Source organism: Arachis hypogaea, chromosome 15 (assembly GCF_003086295.3).
Source record: "Arachis hypogaea cultivar Tifrunner chromosome 15, arahy.Tifrunner.gnm2.J5K5, whole genome shotgun sequence".
Lineage (NCBI taxonomy): Eukaryota > Viridiplantae > Streptophyta > Magnoliopsida > Fabales > Fabaceae > Arachis > Arachis hypogaea.
The window spans coordinates 6,802,433-6,814,791 of NC_092050.1; the positions used below are offsets into that span (position 1 = coordinate 6,802,433).

General features: G+C 35.0%; 1 protein-coding gene across 4 annotated transcripts; it reads right to left on the minus strand.

The window, feature by feature from the left end:
• Window positions 1-2,532: 2,532 nt before the first annotated feature.
• On the minus strand, window positions 2,533-8,979 carry LOC112748291 (peptidyl-prolyl cis-trans isomerase CYP65). 4 transcript variants are annotated; one of them, XM_025796515.3, is made up of 13 exons: window positions 8,669-8,979; window positions 7,417-7,690; window positions 7,274-7,336; window positions 7,063-7,166; window positions 6,390-6,481; window positions 6,214-6,303; window positions 6,047-6,122; window positions 5,556-5,929; window positions 5,131-5,387; window positions 4,746-5,034; window positions 4,200-4,307; window positions 3,912-4,105; window positions 2,533-3,024 (listed from the first exon to the last, which is right to left on the minus strand). In XM_025796515.3, coding segments are annotated over exons 2-13 (1,776 nt in total). In that variant the 5' UTR covers window positions 7,545-7,690; window positions 8,669-8,979; the 3' UTR covers window positions 2,533-3,023. The 4 variants fall into 4 exon arrangements, with proteins under 4 accessions (XP_025652300.1, XP_025652297.1, XP_025652299.1 ...); XM_025796512.3 differs by having other exon boundaries at window positions 2,533-3,149; XM_025796514.3 differs by lacking the exon at window positions 2,533-3,024 and having other exon boundaries at window positions 3,598-4,105.
• Window positions 8,980-12,359: the final 3,380 nt, after the last annotated feature.

Sequence of the window (12,359 nt, forward strand, 5' to 3'; positions counted from 1 at the left end):
CTAATTATTTACCGAAAATAAAAAAGGAAGAAAAAAACTAACCTTAAAATCTAAAACTCCAACTATGTGCCAAGTCGCATTCAATCAACTGATATCTTTGTCGCAAACATATTGTCGGAGCCATATGTACTTCATAAACTCAAATTTAAGATGTTATAAAATTACAAAATTTTTAAAAACCATTTAAATACATGAAAATCTCAATTGCTGTGGCCTTATATATGCCTCTGGCCAGGTTTTGTGACCCACATTACGCTTTTGAGCATATTTCGGATTAGCATTTGAATGCATCTTGAATGCTCAATATCCGTTTCTTCACCTTATACGTATCTTGGGTGCACTCAAAATACGTCAGCCGTGATTACATCATAAATTGAGATCTGAATATCCGAAATATGCTTTTTTTTTTTTTAATTTTTATCCGAAATATAATTACTCTATATTTTATATATTTTAGTAAATTTTATATTTATTTAATTTAAATAAAAAATTCCCATATTTGATGGTTATAGAAATAAAAATTGGAAGAATTTGATGAGTGGGAGCAGGCGTGCGAAAGTGCCAATTGGGATGAGAGAGAGAAAAGCTGCCGGCGTGAATGATCCTCATCAAACCCACTTATCATCTCTCATCACCACGTTCCTTGCCTCCTAATCCCTCTCCAAACACTGCCAAAATTCCCACCAACTTTATTTCTGCCCCCTTTTCTTTCTATACTATTTACATTTACATTTACATAATCCCATACCACATCATTGTGTCACTCTTATAATAATGTTGTACTCTAATACCAAAATGCACTCCTTCTCCAAGTTCTAGGGCATGCCTTCTTACTTTATCTGCACTACTACTACTACTACTCTTCTAAGAGTATTTCTATTTCATTCATTCTTTTATAACCACGCACTAATCCACCCTACCTACCTTACCTACATACCCCACTTCCTTCCTTCAAATTTTATTTCATGACCAAACCAACCCAACTATTCCTCTCATCCTCTACTTTACTCTTTGCTTTGTTTTCAGTCTATTCCCCCCTTAACACTTGTTACTTGTTAACATTATAATAAAAGTTACTTCATCCTTTGTGGCCCAGACTAGCCTCATCACAAATTGACATCCCATTTCTTTTTTTAAGAAAAGAAAAAACATCACGTCTCTGCTCTTATTGTATGACCTATATATTGTTCTTGAGGGGGGTTTCGGTGTGTCCACGTCTGCTTTTTTCTTTGGTTAGACATTATTGTTATTAATATTATTAGACAGCGCGTTCGGTATAAACAACTTATCTTATTTTATTATTATGTTATGCCAATTGGTTATTAAGTAATTAATTAAGTTGAGGTGTGATCTTTTCTGGAAACTTGCAATGCGCCTTCTTTGGTTTTTCTTCATCAATCATTAGGGAAAATCCATGTTTGAACCCTTTGTTCCCCTGATTTTAAGTGGGCCTTCAAGTTCTTCTAGGCAATTGTTTTTGTCTTGAGAATTGCTACGCTTCTTATTAGATTGAATATAAATTTCTTTATGATTAAAGTTCATGTCCCATTCAATAATAACAGAACAATATAATAATAATAATAATAATAACAATAATAATGACTATACTCAAATAACATACTATTCTTTTTCCCTTATATACCCTCGGCCATTAATCTCGGACAGGATCAGACAGGTTATTGCACATACTGAAATCCATGGTCATACATATATAAATGGGAAAAAGGGTGCTTTCAGAAGCTTTTGCTTTTTTCCCTTTTCTTTTCTTGCCCCCTTACTAGTGAGTAGTGAGGGTGGGGTTAAGTGGGAACGGGTCCATTGTTTTGCTTTCCTACTCAACCAATTAAGCTAACAGTGTGCGAGGAGGACCTCCCTCCCAATTAAACCACAATCAATAGAACTATATTAATTAGATTAAATTATTTCATGAAATTAACCACAAACATTGCTACTAGTTAAACACCCTTATCTTTAATTCCCAGTCAACGGATAAAAAAAAAAACAGACGAGACACACTTACCGCTTAACTTGGCCACTTTTTCTTCTTTTTTTTTTTCCTTTGTTGAGCGGAACCAATACATATCCCATTTCTTTATATTGAAAGCTATATAACATTTAAAGGATATCATATGGTTGATATGTCACTTCCTCAATTATGCCACTAAACTACTAATTAGTTGTGGTTTGGACTGTAGAAGGGATTGAAGAACAAACATTATTTATAATTTTGGTACAGTATGTCACTTTCATAATTTACTACTTTAATCTTAAATACCACGAAGATAAGTTTCACAACTAATATTAAAATCATGGAAGCAAACCATTATTTGTTTATGAATTGGCATACTACTAATCACATCTACATAAAATTTCCCGGATATATGTTATAACATATTTAGCAGCCAGTTATTTTATCATTTTTTGAAAGATATACTTTACGGTGTAATGATATTGCTCCATTGTTATAACATACGATAAATAATATGATATCGTTTAACTGATAGAAGAATTAATTTGACTTACAATTATATCTTCCATGAACTAATATAACTAAAAAATTTTAAAAACTATTTTAAAAAACAGATTATCCTTAAAATACAAATTTGAATATTAACCCTTACAGTAAGTCTAGTCTCTTCTTCGTTCTCCACTGTATCAGTATGGCACTGGCCTAGGCATAATCATAATTTTGTAAAATGTTCTCCATATTGTAATAATGATTTATGAACAGTTTGCCCCCTAAATATGAAGATGACAAATGTGGCATCCTTGAGTCTATGACACAAGTCAATGAAAAAGATGATTATATTCTGTTACACACACAAGGAAAACTGGCAAGGCTAGGTCATAGGTGACTAGATAGTTGTGAAGGACAACCTTAGCTGAATTTAGCACTCACGCCAGACAAGAATAGAAGAAATTCCCTGAACCCTGTAACCAAAAGTCGATCGGATCGTATTGATAACGCCCAACAGAGAGCAACAGTGTGGTTAAACCATTTACATAGTGGGGAAATTCGCATATCTGCCATGGAATAAAGTCGTCAATAAATTTTCTAATATACTCTTCTCTACTTATTCATACTGTTTGGTAAGCCAGCCAGTTGCGTCAATCAATCAAATCCAGATGCAACAGATCATGATTGCAACCTGCGATTTCCAATGAAGAGACAGAGGGAAACACAAACTGGACAAAATGATTCTATTCTTGTAACTGATACACCTATTGTTATTGTACAAATCCTCAATTGGGACGCTTTTTATTTTTAATATGGGGGAAGGGTTGGGGTGTAACAGCATTATGGAGAATAGGGGTGCTTTTCATGCATGTGGTGTCAGGAGGCTGAAATCGGACCGAACGATTTGGAATAAGGAACTCGGACGGTCCGATTAGAGGAGATCTACAAAAAAATAATTTTTTTATAAAATTCGGACGGTCCGTTTTGATTTTTTAAAAAAAAAAAAAAAAAAAAAACTAAAAACGGAGGGTCCGTTTTGTTTTAAAGGAAAAATTAAAAAAAACACAAATGGAAAACTGAGGGTCCGTTTTCAGTTTTTTTTTTTTTTAAAAAAAAAAAACTGTAAACGAAGGGTCCGATTTCATGTTAAATAAATAAAAAAAAAAACAAAAACTAATCGGACGGTCCGATTTGTGATTAACGAATTTTTTTACAAAGAATTCGGACGGTCCGATTTCTCCCTGTCCCACATTTGTGTCTAACACTTGTATACACCATAACCAAGCACAACTCACACACTCTTCCAATATCAAAAAAAATTAGCCCAATTGGGATGCAATTAATATTTTTCTCTCACTCTCGTGTCAATTTTCCCATATGCAAAGATAATTGCTATAATAAATGATACCAGTTTCTTTTTTCTTTACAAATGGTACAAGCTTTGGATTGTTACCATGCAGAAAAATCTTTAAATTCACCAGTGGCAGCTCCGGCTTTTCTTTTCTTGCCTACAACGGCTGTACTGGTTGTTGACTCAGGCTGTTGACCAGTTCTGGCTTTTAAGTACTTGCCAACACCACCACCAACCGTACCTCCAGATTCTAATGTTCCAGCTCCAGGATTGCTATACCATGATCCCACCTTACTCTAAATTATAAACAAGAAAAGAAACAAGTCCATGGGATTAGTCAACAAAAAACCTTAAAGAAATGAGAAAACACAACCAGTAAAAGGAACAAACATTATCTTCATCCTCGATCTTCTCTTTTTCTTTATCCTGCTCATCTTCCTCATCTGGTTCTGTATAAGGATTCACAAAAATTGTGACACTCGTTATCTTGATTTCTTCCTGAAAGACCCAAACAAAAAGTATTTAGAGCATTATGAATTAAATGTATCACTTAGACGTTGCTCTGTAAGCTCAACTATTTAAACCATTGAGTGCTTGGCACCGTTTAACAAACAAGTTCTTGAGTCATGATGAGAGACAGCATTGTATTAATGAGATAGTAAAAGTATAAACCTCTCATAAAGGGGCAGAATATTGTAATCCCACGTGACTTTAAGTTACAATGATATTTAGTACCCACTTTACAGCAAAAATTCAATGCATGAAATCAAAGATGAATAGCTAAAAACATATATGTACACAGCAGAAGAACATGCTTATTTTAAAGCTTATTCATATTTCTTGACCGTGTACTTTAGTTGAACAGGAATGCAGTTGATAAAATTAAAATTGAACCCAAGTAAAAAGCATCGATACTGATAAGAATACATGACTCACCAGGGGCCGATCATTATCATCAACGGGAACCTTTTCCATTGCTGCTAATGTAGTCAAGCCACCAACTACTGCTCCAAATACTGTGTGTTTAAAGTTTAAATGTTTTGCGGACTTGTACAAGATGAAAAACTGGGAACCATTCGTGTGTGGGCCACTATTTGCCATGCTAACCACACCTCTTCCAGAATGAACTAATTTAGAGTTAAGCTCGTCTTTAAAAGGCTGTCCCCATATTGATTCACCACCTTTTCCAGTACCAGTAGGATCACCGCCTTGTATCATAAAATTCCTGCATATACAGGATAGTAAGACATCATCATACTATGTGAGCCTTGATTTGGTCCAGCTAGAAAGAGAAATTCAAACAGAAAGGTTCTCGTCCTACCGAATGTTTCGATGAAAAGCAACTCCATTGTAATATCCACGTTCACAAAGAGTGATAAAGTTCTCACATGTCCTTGGTGTTATATCACAGTGCAGCTCAATGTTCAAATCTCCGTGTGTTGTATGCAGTTGTACATATCCTTTCTTCTTTGGATTCTTCTCAACTTTCACATATTCAAAGTCATTTTTGGTAACCGGATCAAATGATGTTGAAGTGAATGACCGGGAAGCAGCTCCAGTAGTGTAACGGCTTTTCACCTAAAATAGAAAAATTGCAATTAAACGATGTTAACAATAGAGCAGTGGTTAGACGCCCACTGGTCAGGTCCTTTCATCATGTAGTACACAGAAATGATCATTAGATTATTCCTATGACCTCCCTAAATCTAGTAAGTGGTTATAAGGAGGTTCCATTTTGTAACTTACCAGCTTTGCATTCACTGCCTGCCTATCACCAGCCATGTGCATAGCTATTCTAGCAGCTGTTTTATCACTAGAAGAGGCTTTAGCAGCAGCTGCACTTCTTCCATGTACAGCAGCAGATGCAGCATCTACAATACTAAAAGCCTGAGGAGCTTTAGTCTCTCCATTTTGATCTGATTTGGAATCTTCTTTAACACGGGATCTTGCAGCTAAGATGGCAGCAAGTGCAGCAGCTCTTTCTTGTTGTGCCTTGCCACCACCTCCCCCATGCATTGCAGTTTCCTTTCCTTTCTCAGTTCCAAGCTCTAGAAGCATTTGCTTGACATCGCCCGACACATTTATGTTATAGGTTGGATCTGATCTCATTTTCTGTATTTCTAAGAAAATAAAATTGAAGGTATCAGACCTGCTAGTAATTACAATGAAAGCAGTGACATCATCATCAAATGATTTATAGTAGCTCACAAAAGATGAAGCTTCAGGCTGTAGCATACCTTCGTCATCAATTTTCAAACTATTTTTTACATGATCAAAATCCAGGAGAACCTTCTTGTCAAGTGCATTAGGATTCTACAAAGATACACAAGAATTAACAAGATTTAAAAACAAGCCAATGAAAGACAAAAAAATGGATAAAGCAGTTGCATCCAAAACAACTAACCTGAATAGTTATAAGATCATCCTTCGTGAATGGCTCATCAGTGAGCAGCTCTTTCCAGTTTTTTGTTTTGATGTTTAATTCTTTAACAGCCTATTTTCCATAATTTACACCAATATAAAAACTATTTACGCAAGTAAACTAGCATTATCAACAACAAGGATCATATAAAAACAAACCTCATAGCAAAACACATTTCCTGTAGTCTTCACTGCGACAATATGTGTAAATTCAGTGAAAACTTTGTTTAGCACAGGACATTGATATTCTCCTGCAGAATAACAAAGAAATGTTAGTCAATAGTAACATATACGAAACCCAACCAGGAAAACATGATATAGCCTACACCCCTTACCCACTCCTTCCCCAAACAACAGAAACCATATTATCATGGGAGACTGCTTCAGCAATACAAAAGATCCACAAAAATACTAGCAAAATTATCTCAAAGAAAAATTCTGCCAGAGCTTAGTTGAATTTGCAAAAGCATTCACTTAGAAAACATTACTAATGTAACATAACAACAATATCCACAAAGAGCGGAATGCACATACAAGTTTCTAATAATGATCAAACAATTAGAAGGAAACAGTCATTGTCATTTCCTACGTTCAACACCTCTCCAACAATGACGAACCAATGGGAACTTATTATATTTCAATTTGCAGGTTGAGTAACATACTTAGTATAAGAAGCAAGCAGATAAACCAAAATATTAATCTAAAGAAGAATCCAAAACTGTAAATCAATCATCCCAACGAAATAAATCAACACAATTTGAAGAACGAACGAAAAGGAGAAGCAAACTAAATCCTATGAAACACTGAACCACAGCAGAGAAAGACAAAAAACCTTCAGAATTCTTGTGGAAAGTTAGTGGAATGAGATCTTCCTGCTTGAGGGGAGCTCCAGTGACGGGGTGTTTCCCATATTTAACAATATACGGGGTGATGTTCCTGCAACCAAATTGCAAACCCAATTTATTAGATTACAGCCAATTAAGTTCAAATTTTTTAAAAAAACAAGGAAGTAAAAACGCTTGCAATGGATTGCAGAAACTCACATAACATCAAAAACACTCCCATCAGCTGTGCACACCGGATATTCAAACGGAGTAAACGTAAGCCTGAATCGTTAAAAAAGTAAAAGGTGAAGAGATAATCATCGTGAAAGGAGGAAACTAAGAGTGAGAGGGAGAGTAGTTACGCGCAGCAATAGAAAGGAAGGCGTTTGAAGGGGGTGCGAATCTCTTTGGATTTGGCACCACCCCATTCGGTGGCCCACTCCGTTTTGGTGATGAACATCCTATCCTTGCTATGCTGCTTCTTCCCCATTGCGTCGTTTCTGAAATCACCTGCTACCTGCCTACCTAGGGTTTCTTAAATTTACCACCCTGTTTCCTTACTTTGCAGCTAGGAATGCATGCACAGGAAGGTTGCGAGAACCGAACCGGTCAATGAACCGGTAAGATAACTGGTCACTGGTTCAATGGTTCAACCGGTTTAATTAAATATTATTAAAAATTCAACATATAATTTCAAATATTTAAATTCAATAATTTCTAACCTAATAAAATTCAAAATTCCACAATTCTACATAATGTTCTACCACCAAAAAAAAACATTAACAACCAAATTTTTAACTAAACACAAGCACTAATCATCACTAATCAGTAATCATCAGAAAATCAGCAATCCAGAATAAGCAAATATCAACAAAATCAATATTATTAACTCAGCAACTCGGAGTTAAACCCAGCGGCTCACAATTAAGCCCAACTCCAACTCAGAATTGAACAAGCAAAAATAAATTGAAGATACCCCAATTCCAAACAAAACACAATAATTTATATCAGATGCAAGGAAATGCATTGATGCCACAAAGATATCCCATATAAACCTTTAAGAATTATAGGAAAATTTCCTTAAAGCAGGTACAAATAGCTCTTGAGAATGATATCTTACAACTTCTAGCAGAAAACACATATTTAAACAAAATATATGGACTAAACTTTCAGTATGAGAAATAAATCATTATAAAATGCAGCAGAAACCATATCATTAAGTTGACTGTAGTAGAACCTTGTTTGCAAAAAGCAAAGGTGTAATAATGGTGCTTATTATCAACATAAATAGCACCAACTAAGATGAATCAAATGTGGCCACAACTTTCAAAGCAACTGAAACTTCGACCAAAGATTGTAATTTTGAAGCTGCTTGGATCGTGCTAGTAATGATGGCAGGAAAGAAAAGTACTGAAATTGCCAATTTAATTATTTTGATTTATTACAACCAAATCATGAAAATATTCAGAAATGCATGTAAGAACTGGAAATCAAAGCATACAGAAAACAGAGGACCTATACCGAGACATCGAAGTGTGAAATAAATGTTTTCAAAGTACATAACATCATAGACATCTCCTAACAGATAAAACATAAGAAAAAGTGGGTGCATACATGTGCTATAGATGTAAAGCATTCAGCAGAGAGAGAGCACGAAGAGACGACGACCGGCAAGCCTTCGCGACGGCGACGCCACAGCGCGACTTTCGTGCGACGGCGAGGAGGGGGGTTTCGGGTTTCGGCGGTGAATTTGAGGCTTTGAGCTCGACCTTGACGCCGAGAGAAGAGGAACGATGAGAAGAATCCGCAACAAGCGACTACGGAACTAGGGTTCTTTACTTCTTCAATTTCCAGTTTCCAGAGAGAAAGAGAGGAGTGGGACCGGGGCGTTTGGGGGATAACTTCAGGTTTTTCTTTTCCCCCCCTTCTTTAAAGGTGAAAACGGCGTCGTTTTAGAATGGTTTACCGAACCGAAAACCTTCAAAAACCGATCGGTCTGGCGGTTTAATGATTAACTGCCGGTTCAACCGATTTTTCAAAGAGTATAAAACTAACCGAACCAATTTAGTGACCAATTTTCGGTTAAACCAGTTGAACCGACAAATTTGGTTCAGTTTTTAGAACTATGAGTCACAACACACAACAGCATACAGATATAAAACCGATAAAAAATATCAAAAAAATTAAACGATTAAAAAATAACATTATAATTTAATGCCATATTTTTTTTAGTAATTATCTATCTAAAAATGATTTTAATTAATATTATATAAATAATATTTATTTTATCAAAATCAATTTTGGTATAGAATTGCCAAATATCAATCATATTGACCATAATTATCAGAATCAAACTGGTAATCAATCCGATCATACGATCAGATCACTAGTTCAACCAGTAAATTACTGGTTCATCCGATTGATCCGGTCATAATTAAATAAAAATATAAAATTATAAAAATAAAAGCAAAGTAAAGCTTCTTGGTAGAATATATGCATTCAAGTTGATGTACATTTTGCATAAATAAATAATGAGCTTATCCCATACAACATTTTAAGTATATTTATCATTTTAAAATGAAACATTCAAATATTTTTAAAGCAACACAACCAATCAAATGGAGGTAAAATCAATAGAGGACTTGAAACAATTCATTTAAACATCCTTCTAATTTTACGTTGGTGCCTATTAGATCTTGAGTTGCAGGCTCAAAATGCAATTTTTTCATGTTGCTTAATTCCAAATTTTACTTAATTCTAAATTTTATACTAGAACAATGTTTAATAATGAAGTGCAATATGTAATCACAGAACCCTCATTTTGTTTATATTCAAGTCTAAAAAATCTTTCATATGCAATAGAATCCACCAAGGATTTTGCATAGTATATTTCCTCTATTATCTAACAAATTTAATAACAAATTTAACTATTAAAGTATTTAACTCTGTTATCTAGCAACAAAATTCAACTCAACGATGTTATCGAGCAACAAAAAAATGTGCTCAAGTTCAGTAACAATTCTAAAAAATCAAATACAATAGCAACAACTACCAGATTCAACAACAATTCTAATTAAAATTTGCTCAGGTTCAACAATAATTTTAATTTTACCGAAATCACTGAACCAGTGAAAGAACAGGGTCGAAAATTCGAAGATAGCTCACCTGGTTAACTGGTTCTAAGACCGCGATGAAACAAAAAGACGACCACCACCGCTCAAGGGAGCAGATGCTGCTTGACTGGTTCCGTCTGCTTTTGCCACCGACGAAGTAAACGTAGGGGCATAAGACCGCGACGACGACCTTTAGTCTCAGATGAGTGCGAGGCCGAGAGAGTGATGAGGTGAGGCCGTGAGAGATTGAGAGTGACGATTGACGAGGTGAGGGTGAGGCCGTGAATGTGAGACTATCAAGAGAGAAGAGAGACGAGGCTGGGGTTTCGGGGGGTTCCTTCAGATTAGGGTTTCATTCAACCGGCCAGGGGGCTGAAACGACCCCGTTTTTCAGGTTTTTTAAAAAAAGAAGACACATATCGGGTTAAACTAACTAGCTGGGTCAGCGGTTTTACTGAAAACTAACTCGGTCAAACCGATTTCCAATAGATCCAGTGATTGTCCGGTTCGACGAGTGACTCGGTCCAGCCATGTGACTAGGTGACCGGGTTTTGGGTCGAACCGATCAGGTTGAACCGAATTTGATAACTATAAACTCACTTCTATAGTTATCATAATCAAATCAGTAATTAATCCGATCATACGACTGGGTCACCGAATTACTGGTTTAACCGATGGATACCCGGTCATAATAAAATAAAGACAAAAATTTATAAAAATAAAATTAAAATTAAAAGTTAAAATACATGTCTTCACAAACATAAAAACAAGTATCAATTCTTATACATAACTATTGATACAAAAAGAGATAATAAATTAATCATTAATATAAAATACTTTCTCAATTTAAATAAACAAGTGAGAATAAAATTTATTTGATAATGCTTGCTCTTGAGATGATGGTATTTCTGACGGTATTTATGACGAAGATATTTTTTAAATTCTAGTAAAAAAAGAGCAAACAAAAAATTTTATCTTAGCAACCATTTTTAACAACAAATTCAGTTCATCAATAATTATCAACAAAAAAATTTTTGTTAAGTGATTATTTCAACACAGAAACAAATTCAAAATTCAGTGATAATAGTTATTAACAAATTCAGATAATTTTTAGGAACAAAAAATTTAACTAATAATTATTCAGCAACACAACAATAAATTCAACAAATTCAAGCCGGTCAGAAATTTATGTAAACAGTATAAGCCGACCATAATCTTCCTTATGAAAACTAGAGGGCTATGTTTATTATGAAAAAGTAGAATGGATGCGTTTGTTTACTCTTGGCGTCATAATTTCATTTCCACTAATATTAAAGACAACAAAGGTAATGCTTGGAATTGTTGCTTCACATATGGGAACCCTATTTTCAAAAACAGAAGGAAGCTATGGAATGTGTTGACTAATAGCATTGATTTAAGGAATGAACCTGGGTGTCTTATGGGTAATTTTAATGAGATCCTAATCCAAGGAAAAAATGGGCAAGCAACTGAAGCCTAAAGTCCAAATTGAAGAGTTCAGAGAATTTGTTCACAAAAATGCACTTATGGATTTGGAGCTAAACGGCAACAAATTCACATGGTTCAGCAACTCAAGAGAAGGTTTTGTCACAAGAGAAAGGCTTGATAGAGCTCTTGTGAATTGAAAATGGAGAGAGATGTTTGAAAGTGCATCTCTAACAGCCTTGTCAGCAATCTCATCTGACCATTTCCCTCTTATTCTCAAGTTGAAGTCGGAACAAAGGAGTAAAAAATTGTCTAGATATGAAAACTTTTGGGAGGACAATGAGGGCTGCAGTGACACCATAAAAAAAGGGTGGGGCTCACAAGATTGCAGTGGAAAAGAATGGGAGGATTTGTCAAAGAGAATAAACAATTGCAAGAAGGAGCTCATGTCATGGAGCAAGGACACGTTCAAAAGGGCAGACAGGAAAATCAACAAATGGAAGATTAAAATCCAAAAACTCTAAAATACTGCGCATACACTTAGAGCAGCAAAAGCAAATTTTGGAAGCCAAACAAGCGATTGCCGCATTATGGAAATAGGAGAAAAAAAAATACTCGGCAGAGAGCAAGAGTTAAGGTAGCCTTAGTTTTGAAATATTGAGATGGAAGTTGGGAGATTGGGATTCAATACTATTTTTTTTGGCTTAGACATTGATATTAAAAATTTAATTTTTGTCTCCAAAATGTTC